Below are 17096 nucleotides of genomic sequence, written 5' to 3' on the forward strand. Positions count from 1 at the left end.
GTCCCGGCCGACTTTAACTTCGATGTGAGTCGGGATTTCCTTGGTGGCAAGTTTATCAGCTACGCCGAGTTCCCACAAGGAGCTCAGCCTGACACCGAGCCCCCTCCGCACGACATTTCCCTTCAGGCTCCGGTGGCGCCGACCGAGGAGGAGCCAATCATTGATGTGGTCGGCGATGGGAACCCGGATGACTCGGCAGTAGTTTAGGGGGTCAGCCCTGGCAGTATTAGATTAGGGTTATGATTTTGTTGTAACCGGGCCGTTAGTGCCTTTTGTAATTTGGCCGTTGGCGCCGGTGCCTATATGATTTTTTTGTGTAAGTAGCCGTTCGAGTCGGCCATACTTTTCAATGAATATTTTGCTTTCCAATTTCTCCATGTTTATTAACCCCTAGTAGTATAGACATAAATCGACTTGTGTGTTCGGCAGAGGGGGGTAAGTTATGAGAATTAGTTAATAATCGGCGCGTGCGTGGTGTGCTTGATTGCATGATAGTGCGAGGTGCGAGGAGTTTGGTTTAAACGTGTTCAGCCACAAAATTAGCGATTTGATATGAGGTGTGGAGCGCACGAGAGTTCTTGGATAGAGAGTGGTCGGTTCGTACGTGTTCGGCCGCGAAATTAGATTTAGCAACTTGATACGCGAAGTATGGAGCGCACGAGAGTCACGTGTCATAGTGCTCGGCCTAGGTGCATTCTTAGCCGAGGAGGGTACTCGGGAGGGAAACCTGGAGGTCTCGAGTGCACTAGTTTGAATTATAGACTGAGGATTGCTCGGTGTCGTCATATGTCATAGAGCTCGGCCTAGGTGCATCCTTAGCCGAGGAGGGTACTCGGGAGGGAAACTTGTAGGGCTCGATTGTGCTAGTTTGAATTATAGACCGAGGATTACTCGGTGTCGTCGTATGTCATAAAGCTCGGCCTAGGTGCATCCTTAGTCGAGGAGGGTACTCGGGAGGGAAACCTGTAGGGCTCGAGTGAGCTATTTTGAATTATTGACCGAGGATTGCTCGGTGTCGTCGCGTGTCATAGTGCTCGGCCTAGGTTCATCCTTAGCCGAGGAGGGTACTCGGGAGGGAAACCTGTAGTGCTCGAGTGCGCCATTTTAGTGGTCAGCCGAGGATTGCTCGGCATCGGCATGTTATGCTAGTGGACCTGCAAGAGCGCGACCTAGACATATAATAAAACAGGAAAAGGTATGATGAAATTTGAAAATCTTTTATTAATGAAGTGCCTTGTTAAAAACCTTTCCGACCCAAAACCCTCCTTAGGGAAAAAAGAGTCGGTCAAGGAAAAGAGTGCACTAATACATCAGCTATAATACACTTTTAAATGTGAGGAGTTCCAAGTTCTCGGAATTGGTTCTCCTGATAGATACTCTAGCTTGTATGCCCCGTTATTTAGGTTGTGTCGTACTCGGAAAGGTCCGTCCCAATTTGGGGCAAGTTTTTCTTGTCTCGGATCTTTTCTCGCCTCGCTTGTGGCTCTCCAAACAAGGTCTCCCTCTCAGAATTCTCTAGGCTTCACCTTGCTGTCGAATCTTCTCTTGTAGCGTTGCTTGGTGGCCTCGGCCACGACTTGTGCTCGGTCTTGAATGTTTTCCATGATATCCAGGTTTACACGGAGCTCGGCTCCATTATTTGACTCGTCGAAGTGGGCTCGGCGAAATGAAGGCTCCCCAATTTCCACTAGGATCATCGCGTTGGACCCGTAGACTAATCGGAAGGGGGTTTCTTGCATGGTCGACTGAAGCGTGCATCTGTAGGCCCAAAGCACCTCAGGCAACTGCTCGGCCCATGCTCCCTTTGCTTCTCCTAGCCGCTTCTTCAACTCTGTCAGGATGACCTTGTTGGCGGATTCGGCTTGGCCGTTCGTTTGAGGGTGCTCGACCGATATGACCTTGTGTTGTATTCCTAGGCCGACTAGGAACTACTTGAGTTTCCAGTCGGTGAATTAAAGGCCATTGTCGGTCACCAGGGTATGTGGGACACCGAACCAGGTGATAATATTCCTTCACACGAATTTTTGGACTTGATGAGCTGAGATGCATGCGAAGGGCTCGGCTTCAATCCATTTAGTGAAAAGGTCCACAGCGACGATGAGGAACTTGCATTGCCCCTTGGCAACCGGGAAAGGTCCGAGTATGTTGGCCCCCCAAGTGGCGAATGGTCATGAGGGAGGAATACAATGTAGCTACTCGGACGGTTGGTGGATCAGGTTGCCGTGTTTCTGACATGGTTGACACTTCTTCACAAACATTTCGCAATCGGTGTTCATGGTCGGCCAATAGTATCTGGCTCGTAGGAGTTTTGAGTGGTTGTTCTCGCTCCTGAGTGCATTCCACCAATTCCCTTGTGGACTTCTCGTATCACGTAATTGGCCTCGGTGGGGCCTAGGCACTTGAGTAGTGGAGTGGAGAAGCCACGCCTGTATAATAGATTGACATTGACGACATATCTGTTGGCTTGTTTTCTCAACCTTTTGACCTCGGTCGGATCGGCCGGGGCGACACCATTGGTGATGAATGCCTTGATTTCGTCCCGCCAGTCGGGCGGGTCACTCTGGCCGGGGTGGTCGGTATCCTGCTGAATTATGGTTCTTAGTTGGCCTGGCTTCTTGGTCGCGGCCAACCTGGCCAACTGATCTGCTCGAATGTTGTCCTCGCGCGGGATGTGCTCGACCAACACCTCTTGAAAGTTTGCCTTCAACTTTTGATAGGCATGGTAGTACTTCATCATGTTGTGATATTTTACTTGGAAGCTGCCGCCTACTTGCTCGGCCACAACCTTGGAATCGGTCCAGCATTTGATTCTCGAAGCACCCATGTCTTCGGCTAGTCTGAGTCCGGCCAATAGGGCTTCATACTCGGCTTGGTTGTTTGAAGCCTTGAACCGAAAGCGGAGGGATTGTTCCAAAACTATCCCCTTGGGTCCTTCCAAAATTACTCCTGCTCTGCTTCCCCGGCAATTTGAGGAACCGTCCACGTGGAGGGTCCACCAATACTCTTCGAATTGGCCGTGAGGATGGAGCTCGTTCACGAAGTCGGCCAGGCATTGAGCTTTGATCGGTCCTCTCAGTTTGAAGGTGATGTCGAATTGTGAGAGCTTCATCGACCAGGCCATCATTCTTTCGACGAGTTCAGGCTTGCCCAAGACCTTTGAGATCGGGCAATCGGTGTGGACCACTACTCGGTGGCTTTGGAAATAATGTCGTAGGCGTTGGGAAGTGTGCACTAAGCCAAACGCCACCTTTTCTATCAACTGGTATCGGGTTTCGGAATCTTGTAGGAGTCGGCTGACGAAATATATAGGAGCTTGGGTGCCTTCTTTTTCTTGCACCAAAACCGAGCTGATTGCCTCCTCGGAAACAGCCAAATACACGAGTAGTGGGCTCAGAGGATCAGGTCTCGTGAGGGTCGGCGGCGTCGCCAAGGTTGTTTTCAATGTTGCAAAGGCTTCTTCACATGGTTCGTTCCACGAGAATACCGAAGCCTTGCGTAAAAGCTTCGTCATCGAGCTAATCTTGTCGGCCAAACGAGGGAGGAATCGGGACAAGGCGACCAACCTCCCTGACACTTGTCTCAGTTTGCTTCTATCCCTCTTGCTGAGAGCATAAATCCTAGAAACTTGCCTCCCTTGACCCCGAAGGTGCACTTCTCAGGGTTGAGCTGTTGTGCTTGCGTAGTTCACTGAAGATTTTGGCTAGGTCAGCTATGTGGTCGGTCAGGGAATTGGACTTGACACTACAACAAATTCATCATTTTGCGGCAATTTTTTTTTCATATTGCGGCGGTTTACGCCCCCCTCAAAATAAATAATGGCTTTTTAAAAAAACGCCGCAGTTACGTTCGCCACTAGCATTATACGACGATTTTTACCAACCTCCGCTACCTTTTTCCATTCTGTGGTGTTTTGTTTAGCGGGGGTTTTTGACCTCCTCAATTTGAATGATGTTTTTTTTTTAATTTCACAATATATTTTATTTTTTTAATCTAAATTACATTTAACCTGTATACAAAAAAATAAGGAGGTACTCATAACATAATCCAAATTCCATTGTTTAGCGGGGGTTTTTGACCTCCTCAATCTGAATGTTTTTTTATTTTTTTATTTTACAATATATTTTATATTTTAATCTAAATTACATTTAACCTGTATACAAAAAAATAAGGAGGTACTCATAACATAATCCAAATTCCATTGTTTAGCGGGGGTTTTTGACCTCCTCAATATGAATTTTTTTATTTTTATTTTACAATATATTTTATTTCTTAATCTAAAATACATTTAACCTGTATACAAAAAAAATAAGGAGGTACTCATAACATAATCCAAATTCCATTGGATAATATTAACTTTTTTATAAGAAAAAAAATTAATGGAAATACAAACTATCAATAGAAACCCATAATATAGACAACAAGATGTCAAATAAATAAGACAATAACTACATAAAAAACAATGGTAATCAAACATTTGATATCTATGGCAACAAGACCACATTGAGTGGACAATTTAAATTCAAATTTATGCTCCATCCATAATAGTAATGGACAATGGATTGATAGTAATGAAAGTTACATAACTACAAAAGAGTAACAACAATCAAAGCTAATTCAGAAGTCCAAGTTGACAGCAAATACAGCACCACAATATATAACCAAAAGAAACTGAGTTTTTACAACACTATAAATTCAAAAACCATGATAACCTAAAGCAGTCTACAATATAAGAAACTAGGTCTAAATATTAGACTGGCTATTCAAGTTGCTACCACCAGATGATCCTCTAGCATCTAACGGCGATTCAGGTTCACTTCCAACATCACTAGGCTGAAATAAGAAAAATAAATTAATATCAGTACAATTTAGAGATAAAGGAAGTGTAATTTGGTCCTAATATATAATTCCATAATCCAAGTGCAATCTCCAAGATCAAACTAATAAGTATCTTAAGAAATAAAATTGAATAAAATTGTCACTTCTATATGGTGTTGAAGCAACAAATAAGAGAAAGAAAAAACAAGTAACCTAAGCCTATGCAATCACATCCAATATTACATTCAATCACCAAATAATAAGTCATAATACTTACCTATGAATGAAAGAAACTAGCCAATTCATCAGGAATTTTTCCTTCCTTCATTATCATATAGGCCTTAAGGGCATTCAATGTTCCTTGTAGTTGGGATTCCAAAAGATTGAACTTTTGTTTGCACTGGTTAGAACATGATGATGATGAAGCAACATTGGATGAAGAGAGGCTCAAATCACTAATTCGAAGTCTAGTATTACGAAATGTATTAGTAGGAGCTGCCCCCATACCCATGCATCTCACTCTCCCAGAGTGTTCTGGCCCAAACACTCTACCAACAACATCATTAGGAGAAATTTCAGATTCATCTGTAGTGCTTTGGGTCATACCAACTTCAATTTGTTCCTTTAATATGCATGCAAATCAATAACAAAGTTAAGAATATTGAAATGTGAAATTTGTGAAAACAACAAACAAAGGTTATACTTACCCCTATTGTCTTTGCTGCATCATTTACATAAGATCCATCCTTTCTCTTATGAGTTTCAATAAACAGTTTTCCACGACTAGGATTTTGACCAGTTTCCAAAAACTAATATGGGAAAAGAAAAGGTAAAAATGGGTATTTAATTTTGTAAAGTAGTAAAAAGTTTCAGCTTTAGTGTGATTACCATCTCATGCCTTCTTCTTTCATTGGACTTAGAACCACCTGTATGTGGAATTTTTTGCTTGCCTCGAATTTCTTTATTCCTTCTACAAAGCTCCTATGAACAATGTTAATCTCATGGTAAGGATCAAATATTTAGGGATATTAACAAAACACCAAGAAAAGTATCAAACTCTTACCAATGTTGATGGTTTCATTCGATAATTAACAAAATGAGCCCATTGATCCTTATCTATACCTACTGGCACATTACTTATAATTTCATCTCTAGTCTTGGTAGGATCATTGAACTCATTCCATAAACTTTGCCTGAAGGCAGCCCACTTCTTTCCAATACTAAGCTTACAATATCGTATTACAGTAGCTTCAATGGTCCTAAAATAATATTTTGGCTTAAAAATAAAATAGTCAGTTTTATGTCATTTACATGTATCAGTAAAATAAGTAGCGATAAAAAGTTATATATGCATAATATTTCATACCTTTAAGATTGTTAAATAACAATCATCAAAGTAACATTTAGGCATGCCTGTTTTCCCTGACCACCTTTCAAAATTGATTGGAAACAAGTTACAATCAGTTGCTAAGATTCCACAAAATCCAGCAAGTAGGCCTTGTGCCTGTTCAAATGCTTGGCCTTGGTCATCAAACTCCACAACGATGCGTTCCCCACTAGGTAAGTTATTAACTTCCCTAACCTTTATCTTAATCTTCTTTATAACTCCTTCTGAGTCTTTAACAAAAAATCAATTGACTTAATCACAAGAAAATAATTAAAAACAAAATATCAATCAATTACAAATATATGTAATGTATATACCTATGGCATCAACATTCCAATGTTGTGAAGACTCACGATCAGTACGTCTAGATGTTGGAGCTTGTTGTGGGAACTCTTCTTGTGGGGTTTCTTCTTGTGAAACCTCATTTGTTGGTGAGGAATCTATTGGTGGTGAAACATTTGATGGGACTTCAACAGTTTGAAACAGGGCCACAGCTAGCTTCTACTTGAGCAAGTGTTGCATAAAGCATGAAGGGTCACAACAACAATAATACCCTGTCAAGTTAGTATAGGCTGAGTCCAATATTTTTTTTACCTAGAATCAATTCAATGTAAATACAAGAATAAATGAGGGGGAATAAATAAAGTCTTCCACTTTCAGAACCATGACCATGAACAAGAAAGCAATAATCACTTCCTCCTCTTCAACCTCTAGAGGAGTTGAAGATACCTCTCTATTCCTCTGTTCATACTTCTACCCTTACTTCTTCTCATCTAAGCATATGCTTTGGCCTACACTCGGCCGAGTGGGGAATATCAAAAACAACTTGAACAAGGCAAGGTCAACCGACTTAGAAGACTCAGAGAGATAGATCCATATTAGGAATTAGCAATTATTATATTGTAAAATAACTTCGAAAAAACTTATGAGAATGAGTTTTGAAATTATCTTATGCTCTGATTTAAATCCCAGTAAGTCAAAAATCAGTATACCCTTCGTTCCTTATTGTTCTCAATCCTCAGAATCAAGATTAAAAAATTCAAAAGATGCATAAAAGTTACTAATACTTCTTATCTTTTTTATAAGAAACAAGTTATATGTTATAGTGTAGTATTACATAATATATCAATAATTTATTGTCATTAACATATCTCATATGCCAAGATAGTATTTTCAATTTCAATTTCCAACAAAAAAATCCAATTGAACAGGTGCATGAGTGGTGCATTGAGAAAAAATTCAACATCGTTTCATCTCGCATATTTCTCTATTATATTGCTTTCAGTTTGCTAACAGGGAAACGAGTGCCCTTTTTGAAAGATAAACTATAGGAGAAAATACTTATCCAAGTTGGCGCTAGAAAACCCTAAACACAAATTCCATCCATACCATATAGAAGCTAACCAAAAGCAACATTCATACAAGAATCCAATCAATTTAAAGATTTCATTAAAGTTATTAGGATCCTCACCATTTACGATACTTCCCTTGCAATGCCCACGATGTACTCAAACTCCTTCCACTATTTCTGAACAGAGGTTGTGACAACTTTTTAGAGGAAACGAAGAGTAAACAACTACCACATTGAATCGAACCTGAAATGCCAGAAGCGAGGGCAAGAGAAATAGTCAAGAAACCAACCAAGAATGTCTTCGGAAATGCGAAAAGGAGGGAGATTGGCCCTACCGTCTTCGTCTACAGAGGAGAAGAGGAGAGGTGCATGCGGATAGGAGGAGCGATGGTGCACGAGGATGGGAGGCACAAAGTGATAAAAGGAAAATGTGGTGACTGAAGGAGGGATTGGGTGAAAAAAAATTGTGGGTGAAAAATAAAAGGGGGAAAGTGGTGAATATTTTTCCGGGAAAAATTATATCTGAATTTGGGAGGGCATAAACCTCCTCAAAAAATGATATAAACCGCCGGTATTTTCCCAATTTTAAGCGTTCCTCCAAAACGCCACAACTCATGTTAATTTGAGGGGGTTTTTAAAACCCCCATAAAATAACCTCCGATAAATAGCTTTTTTTTTGTGGTGTGACCACCATGTCATCCACATAAATCTCGATGTTTCGGTCGATTTGACCCTGAAACACTTTGTCCATTAACCTTTGGTAGGTCACCCCGGCATTCTTCAGTCCAAACGGCATGACTTGGTAGCAAAAGTTGGCGTTCTCGGTGATGAATGTCATCTTCTCCTCATCGCCCGGGTGCATCTTTATCTGGTTGTAGCCAGAATAGGCGTCGAGAAAGCTGAAGATGGAGTGCCCGGATGCACCGTCGACAAGTCGGTCGATGCAAGGGAGTGGATAGGCGTCCTTAGGGCAGGCTTTATTGAGGTCGGTGTAGTCGGTGCACATTCTCCACTTTTCGTTTGACTTTTTGACCAGAACCACATTAGCTAGCCAGGTTGTGTACGTGACCTCCCTTATGAATTTAGCCTGTAACAATTTTTTCACCTCGGCATCGGCAACCTTCCTCTTCTCATCGCCCATCTTTCTTTTCTTTTGTGCTACTGGTCGGGCGCCTCGACACAAGGCCAGTCGATGACAAAGGAATTTGGGATCTATTCCCGGCATGTCAGATGTCGTCCATGCGAACAAGTCTTTATTGTCTCGAACTGCTCGTTTCACCTGGTTTGAATCGCCTGCACTCAGTTGGGATCCCATGTGGGTGACCTGTTCGGGTTTCCGCCCGAGTTGAAAAGGAACGAGGTCCTCGGCCGGCTCGATTCGCTCTTCCTCACCTAAGCGAGGGTCGAGGTCCAAGCCCTCCATCATCTCCTGTCTTATTACGTTCACACCTTTCACTGTCAACGGGGGGTCGGCTATGGGTCGGACCTTCAAGCTGGAGAGGTAACATTCTCTCGTTGTCTTCTGATCAGCGTGAACGGTTATTACCTGTCCATCTCTCGACGGGAACTTCATGCACAGGTCAGGGGTCGAGACGATGGCTCTCAGCGTATTGATAGAGGGTCGACCTAGTAGGATATTATAGGACGTATTCGCATGCACCACGATATAACAGATTTTGATTTCTCGGGATGACTTTTGGTCGAAACCAAAGCGAGTGTACAAGTCAATGCACCCTCTCGTCATCACTCTTTCGCCAGAGAATCCTACTAGCGGCTCGTGATACGGTTCCAGGCTTTCCTCCGGAATCCCTAGCTGCATAAAAGTGTTCCAATACAAGATGTCGGCTGAGCTTCGCTGGTCGACCAATGTTTTCTTCACAATGTAGTTGTGCATTTCGACCGAAATCACCATGGGGTCATCTTGGACGGGGTTGTCACCATGAAAATCTCGGTCGAAGAAGGTTATAGGTGACATTCTCGGCATCCTTGGCTGGTTCACACTATTCACTGACCGTACGGCTCGGAGGTGTCTCTTTCGTGCTGAAGAGGTGGATCCGCCTCTGGCGAAGCCTCCGGCGATGGTGTTTATCACCTTCCTTGGTCGGTCGGTATCTTCCCGTGAGTGCTCCGAATTTTCCCTCCTTTCAGGTGATCGGGATCGGCGACGTCGGTCTCTCGGCGGTGGTGCCTCCCAATAGCGGTGATCTCTCCTTGATTGGTGGTCTTGGGAGGTGATGAAGTTCCCGAGGTGACCCTGTTTGATAAGGTCCTCGAGCTTGTCTTTCAACGCCGAACATTCTTCAGTAGAGTGCCCCCTGTTTCGGTGGAATCGGCATGTTTTGGCTTTGTCTGCTCTAGGGGGTGTGTTCGCTCTTTTCGACATCGTAAGGATCTCTGATGCGAGGGCTTGCTCCATTACCTTGGCCCTACTTGAGTTGAGGGGAGTATATGCTGTGTAGCGCGGTCCTCTCGGAGGGTGAGTATTCGAGGGCTCGACATTCGTCTTTCTCACCGACTCTCGGCCGGATTCTTTTCGGCTATAATTCTCTTCGACCCTGGCATGGTTTCGGGTCTCTGCAAGTTCCTCCATTTGCATATACTTCTCGGCTTGGCGCCGGAGATCGTTCATATCAACTGGCGATTTCTTGCACAAGCTATTTACAAATGGTCCAGGCCTCAGGGCGGTGCTCAGCCGGTCCAACGCCACGGCCGGGTTAAGTTCGCCTATCTCCATGGCAATCTTGTTGAATCGGTCCATGAAACTTCTCATACTTTCCTTCTTCTCTTGACGAACCCCCGCTAAGGCTAACGAGGTCGTCTTATACGGTTTGCTCGTCGCGAATTGAAGAGTGAATTGGGATGAAAGCTCGCCAAACGAATCAATGGAAGCGCTCAGCAATCTCGTAAACCAGCTCTCAGAGCCCTCCCTTTCAACGACGTGGGGAATATTCGGCACAAGGCCGAGTCGTCTTGGGTTGAGAGGGTCGCTTGTGTAAGGAATACGTTCAAGTGCTCCTCGAGGTCGGTTGTCCCATCATATTTCTTGATTGGAAGGCTCTTCCAATGGTCCAACAGGGTTGCCTCCATTATCCTTCGAGAGAAAGGATGCCTTAAGGAGTGAGTGATGGTGTCGGCCTTGTTGCCTGTCAATGAGGTGACTGGTGTTCGGGTCACATGGTCAGTTGGGGCATGATATGCCGACTCCTCTTGGAGAGTGGGAGTTGACGACACGTAAGTTTGGTTCAGGCTTCGGAGCTCGGCATTTTGCCGACGCACCTCGGCCAACTCCAGGGCGTCGACTTCTCTCTGCCTTCGGATGGCTGCCATTTCCTCGCGCAGTGCTTGCAAGTCATCTTTGAGGTCGGGCTGAGCTCGGTCAGTATTCGGCTGGACCTCTTGTATCACAGGTTCCGGTTGCGTCTGAGGCATTCTGTACGGATAACGTTCTTGGTTGGTCATGGTGGGATTGTTCTCGGGGTTAGGGATCGGTTGAGTCGATGTTAATGGTCCTTTGCGTGTTACTACCATGTCTCAGTCTCATTTGTAGAGCTCAATGGGGCTGAAAACGTCTCTTCGACCCCACGGTGGGCGCCAAATGTTCTTGTGCTAGGATACACACTTCAATTATCCTTGTTGTAGTGTAACACCCAAATTTTTATTATTATTATTTTAATGGCATTTTCGTAATTTTAATAAAGTTATAGGGGTATTTTGGGTTCCGGAACGGGCCGTTCCAAAAGTGGAACGGGCCGTTCCAAAAGTGGAACGGGCCGTTCCAAATGTTGAAAATGTGAGGTTTTTGTAGTCCCAGAACGGGCCTGGAACGGGCCGTTCTGGTATGGAGAACGGGCCGTTCCGGAGGGAGAACGAGCCGTTCTGCTGAGATTAAGAACGGGCCGTTCTGGTTTTAGAACGGGCCGTTCTGCTTTTTGGGAACGGGCCGTTCCGATTTTGGAACGGGCCGTTCCAGTTGAGAAATTTGCACAAATTCGAAGGATCCGGAACGGGCCGTTCCGAATTCAATACGGGCCGTTCCGGGTACACCAGTTTGCCTATAAATAGGGCCTGGGGGGTGAAAATTTTTATACAGAGGAAGAAAGTGATAATCTTAGAGAGAGAAAGAGGAGAGAGAGAGAGAGAGAGAGAAAGAAAGAGAGAAAGAGAGGGAAGAAAGAGAGAATCCAGAGGAGGCCCTGCCCAAGTTCCAGCTCCTGCTTATCCAGGTAAGGGGGGAGTGAGAACCTCGCTCAGGGGTGTGGGGATAATTGTTGGATAGTTGTTTGTCGGATTGGCCCCCAATCCCTTGCCGTTGTTCTGTCTGATTTTCTATTTACTCTACTTTGTTCTTTGTTGAAGATGTCGTTGTTCTGTTTGATTTTCTATTTACTTTACTTTGTTCTTTGTTGAAGGTGCCGTTGTTCTGTTTGATTTTCTATTTACTCTACTTTGTTTTTGTTGAAAGTGTCGTTGTTCTGTCCGATTTTCTATTTATTCTACTTGTTCTTTGTTGAAAGTAATAAATGAATATGAAATTAATGTTAATAATAAATGAGGTTTAATATGAACAAGAATGCTCTCTGGATCTCTGTGAATACCTATGCGGACCTTATGAGGAGTATTGATGACATGACCATGTGAAATATGGACAAATGACATGAGACCTAAGAATGGACTATTGAGACAAACTATGATTATGATACTATGACAAATAATGATATGATGTACTAAATGAAATTATGTAATAAGTTAAATGTTGAGTCCATGAGATTATGAATGTATGACATGCATCATATGCATATATTACTCCAGGTGTGCCGCTGAGGCCGCATACCCACAACTAACAAGGTGTACCTTATGGTCACCCACGATGTAACATGCTAACAAGGTGTACCTTATGGTCACCCACGACTAACAAGGTGTACCTTAGGGTCACCCACGATGTAACATGCTAACAAGGTGTACCTTAGGGTCACCAGTGATGTAACCAGGTGTACCTTAGGGTCACCAATGATGAATTGTGAATCTTCCGTATGGCGCCACATGCATGCATTTATGAGTTGAGTCCATGACATCATAAGCATGATAAATGAGTATATATATGTGATATTGACTATTTATGTATTGTTTACATGTGACTTATATATGTTGTGTGTGTGTGTGTGTGCTATCTAGCAGTTATTTCTGCACCTGAAACTGAGTGAGATGTTTCTCACTCCCTTGTTGTTTTTGTATATGTTTTAAATTGTGTTGCAGATGATCAGCATCATGAGGATGTTGGTAATGAGGCTTAAAGGCTTCAATTGGGCATGCTCTGATAGGATGTGACATCGGGGCATAGTTATTTTTAGTTTAATATGTTATTGTTTTAATAACTTTAGTTTCTCTTCTTTGTAATTTCTAACGAAGAGATAACGTAGATAAAGTTTATAATTCAAGGAAAATATATGTTAAGAATTGTAATTTGAACGTTCTTGATAAAAGACTAGAATGAATATCTTTGTTATATTTTATTACATGATTTGGAAAATATAAATTGATTCCTAACCAGGAGGCACTGCCACCTTTACTGGAGTTAATTTATATTTCCTTTATTATTATTTGTATATATATGATTTCTTGTTTTTCACTAAATTGTATTGAAAATCTTAACTTCTTTTCTTTTATAATTCTTTTACACTGTAGTTATGATTTATGAGTTACGAATGTGAATCTTCTACCTTGTGATATTTGAAATATTTGTCAACTATGAAAGATTTTATTTACCCAAAAAGAAGAAAAGAAATATTTTATTGTTACATTTGTTGTATATTAATAATGGGGTAGAGGGTGTCACATTTAGTGGTATCAAAGCAGGTTGATCTAATCGACCGTGAGTTATGAGTTTACTATGCTTACTTGATTTACTATGTTTATTTGGTACATGAATGATGGACTAAACTAATTGTTAAACTTGTTGGTATGCTAGTATGATGATTGATTATGTTTATTGATTGTATTATTTTCTTAGACTATGGCTGGTAGAAATGATCGTGCGATTGCCGATGCTCTTCAAGCATTAGCACAAGCTATGAATAATAACAATAGGACTGAAGTTACTCCTAACTGGTTGGAGCAATTTCAACGAAATCACCCACCTACCTTTAAAGGAGGATATGACCCTGATGCTGCTATGAATTGGCTAACAGAAATAGAGAAAATTTTCAATGTTATGGATTGTCCCATCGCTCAGAAGGTGAAGTTGGCCACATTCATGTTGACTGCTGATGCTCACTTTTGGTGGGAAGGAGCACTTCGGAGGATGATTGATGGAGGGGTGCACTTGAATTGGGACAACTTCAAGAAGGTCTTTCTTGAGAAGTATTTCTCGGATGATGTGAGAAGTCGGAAAGAAATGGAATTCCTTGAGCTGAATCAAGAGAACGACACAGTGGCTGTGTATGCTGCCAAATTTGATGCTTTGGTTCGTTATTGCACACACTACCATGGTGAGGGTGGTGAAAGAGCTAAATGCATAAAATTTGTAAATGGTCTGCGTCCTGAAGTGAAAACTGCAATTAACTATCAGGAGATATATCACTTTCCCACTCTGGTCAATAAGTGCAGTATTTATGATCGGGACAACCGTGATCGTGCTGCTTTTTATAAAGGAGTTGGAGGTCCTATCCGTGCTGTGAGTTCTAGTACTTCGGGAAGGAGTAAGCCTTACTTCGCTTCTAATAGATTTCAAGGGAGTAAAGCTGCTGCTAATAAAAGTAAGTTGTTTACTAGAGGATCCACTGTTAGTGCTACTGGAAGTGTTGGAGGGTCTGTGTCCACTCCTTCAGGAAGATGTGGGAAGTGTGGACGTGTTGGTCATAATCAGTCTGAGTGTCTTGACAAGGAGATTACCTGCTTCAATTGCAGTGGCAAGGGTCACATCAGCACCCAATGTCCTGAATCACGAAGAACACGTGTTATTGGATCGGGTTCGCAAACTGAGCGTCCAAAGACTGTGGGGAGAGTATTTGCTCTTAGTGGTACTGAAGCTTCTCGGTCAGAAAATTTGATACAAGGTACTTGTTTCATAGTTGAGACTCCTTTTGTTGTACTATTTGATTCTGGTGCAACTCATTCCTTTATTTCTGTCTCTTGTGTCAAAAAATTGAATTTGCCTGTGTCTTTGTTAGATTTTGATCTAGTTGTTGAAACCCCTACTAATGGTCCTGTGACTACATCCCTAGTGTGTTTGAAATGTCCTTTGACAGTTTCTGATAAGCAGTTTCTAGTTGACTTAATTTGTTTGCCTCTTAGTCAATTAGATGTAATTCTTGGCATGGATTGGTTATCTTCTCACCATGTCCTTTTAAACTGCTTTGAGAAATCTATTTCCTTTGGTGAATGTAAGAGTACGGAATTTCTTAGTGCTGCTGACATTAAAACTTGTTTAAAAGACAATGAAAGAGTGTACATGATCTTAGCTTCTTTAACACTTGAGACTGATAGTAAGCTAGATGAGATTCCCTTAGTGAGAGAATTTCCAGAAGTATTTCCTAAGGATGTGTCTAGTTTACCACCTGAGAGAGAGATTGAGTTTAGCATAGACTTAGTACCAGGTACCCCACCTATATCTATAGCACCCTATAGGATGTCCCCTAAAGAGTTAGTTGAACTTAAGAAACAAATAGAGGAATTACAAGGAAAACAATTCATTAGGCCTAGTGTTTCGCCTTGGGGAGCGCCTGTTTTATTGGTTAATGTCGCCACCGGCCCGAAACGGGCTTTCGGCATTCGCGATGGATGGTTGGACTCTTTTATTTGTTTAAAAATATGGATTGCTAGAATGACTTATTCTCAAACTGAGACCTTGTCAAACGAGCAATTTTATTAAAAGGCTCACCAATCCATGTTAATCCCAAGTGGGACCCTCCATGGATTAGCGGTTTTCATAAAAAGGAAGGGTTCATGGAGTCACCACCAATGTTTTACTCAAAACATTGGAAAAAGAAGTTTAAGGCAATCGATTCAAAAATCGACTTCGGCCATGACAACCAGAGTCGGGTAAGGGAGTCGGTTACGCGTGGGGAAGGTGTTAGCACCCCACAGCGCCCCTTTCGGGTTCCCTATGACAGATTATTTCTAAAAATAATAGTGCGAAATTACTAAATTACCCCTATTTATTCTAAACAATTATAACTTAACTATCTACATGATGACAGTTAAATATACACACAGAAAGCAGTAAAAGGAAGGTCTTAAGAAGAAACCTTTGAAGCGTGCTTTTATATTCAAGTAAAACTGGGAAGCTTTTTGGCGTTCCCTCGCTCTACAAGCCCGCTCGCTCCCTCCTAGAAAATTTTAACTATGGAAATCCGGAGGATTTCCCTTCGACTCAGTTCGAGACTCAAGCAAAAAGCTCAGAACTCGAGAACTTTGTCGGATCAACTCTCCGAGTGATTTCTAGGCAGAGCACTGCTCAAAAAAACCCAGAATACTCAAGAAGAGGGTTAAAACTCAGTGTCAAAGTGTCGAATGACGTCCCATTGACGTCATATTTATAGGGATGAGGCTCAATACGGTCTCTGGGGGTCAATACGGTCCGTATTGAAGTTTTGAACTACAATACGGCCGTATTGAATTCAATACGGCCGTATTGAAGTTCAAAAACCTCAATACGGCCGTATTGAAGTTCAGTGCAGCCGTATTGAATTTCAGTGCAGCCGTATTGAATTCAATGCAGCCGTATTGAAGTTCAATGCAGCCGTATTGAAGTTCAGAAACTTCAATACGGCCGTATTGAGTTCAGTGCGGCCGTATTGTAGTTCAAAATGTGCAGTACGGCCGTACTGAACTCCAAGGAGGCCGTATTGAGCTCCAAACCTCCCACTTTCTTATTTTTGGCTACTCTAAGACCTCTAAACCTAAAGATAGTCATCCTATGGTCTTCTGGGAGTCCTTCTGGCTGACTTTCCTTCGATCTTTGAGAGTCTTCAAGTCTTATTTCCGACCCGGACAATTTTAGGGGTCTACAGCTGCCCCCCCTTTACTTAGTCAAAAGGCCTTTTAGTGTACCGGTTGATAAGTAAAGGAGTTGACCCAATTGTCAGGGGAATAAGGCCATCCTTCCGACTTGTAGCGTCTTCCGGTGGAAAATTGTTGAGTAGCCTCTCCAGGTTGTTTGCATACCTCGGCGCTTCTGACAACCTCGGTAGCTAAGTTTACCCTCTCCAGGGTCAACTTCACTCGACGCCCGAGCTGGAAGTTGTGAGTATCGCCTCTCCAGGCTTAGCTTCGCTTGCCGCCCAAGCTGGAAGCTGTGAGTACCGCCTCTCCAGGCTCTGCTTCGGTGCTTCTGACATCCTAGGCAGTTGAGTTTGCCCTCTCCAGGGTTAGCTGCGCTTGCCGCCCAAGCTGGAAGCTGTGAGTACCGCCTCTCCAGGCTCAACTTCACTCGACGCCCGAGCTGGAAGTTGTGAGTACCGCCTCTCCAGGCTTTGCTTCGCTCGCCGCCCGAGCTGGAAGCTGCATACCTCCGTGCTTCTAAACACTTTGGTAGCGTGAGTACCG

The 17096-nt window shown here is 42.9% G+C and overlaps 1 protein-coding gene and 1 long non-coding RNA gene across 2 annotated transcripts; both read right to left on the reverse strand.

Annotated features, from left to right (window-relative positions):
* Nucleotides 1-2272: 2272 nt before the first annotated feature.
* LOC109793554 (uncharacterized) lies at nt 2273-3511 on the reverse strand. The gene has a single exon (XM_020353020.2). The coding sequence runs from the start codon at nt 3509-3511 to the stop codon at nt 2273-2275; it is 1239 nt and encodes a 412-aa protein (XP_020208609.2).
* A 282-nt stretch (nt 3512-3793) lies between these two features.
* Nucleotides 3794-7010, reverse strand: LOC145955294 (uncharacterized). The gene is made up of 4 exons (XR_014431923.1): nt 6520-7010; nt 5704-6432; nt 5523-5624; nt 3794-5437 (listed from the first exon to the last, which is right to left on the reverse strand). It is a non-coding gene; the product is annotated as an uncharacterized LOC145955294 (long non-coding RNA).
* Nucleotides 7011-17096: the final 10086 nt, after the last annotated feature.

Source organism: Cajanus cajan, chromosome 2 (genome assembly GCF_000230855.2).
Source record: "Cajanus cajan strain Asha chromosome 2, NIPB_CcT2T_4, whole genome shotgun sequence".
NCBI lineage: Eukaryota > Viridiplantae > Streptophyta > Magnoliopsida > Fabales > Fabaceae > Cajanus > Cajanus cajan.

Coding starts and splice junctions, on each gene's coding strand:
- LOC109793554 (XM_020353020.2), bottom strand. CDS start 3,511: ATGACGAAGCTTTTACGCAAGGCTTCGGTATTCTCGTGGAACGAACCA.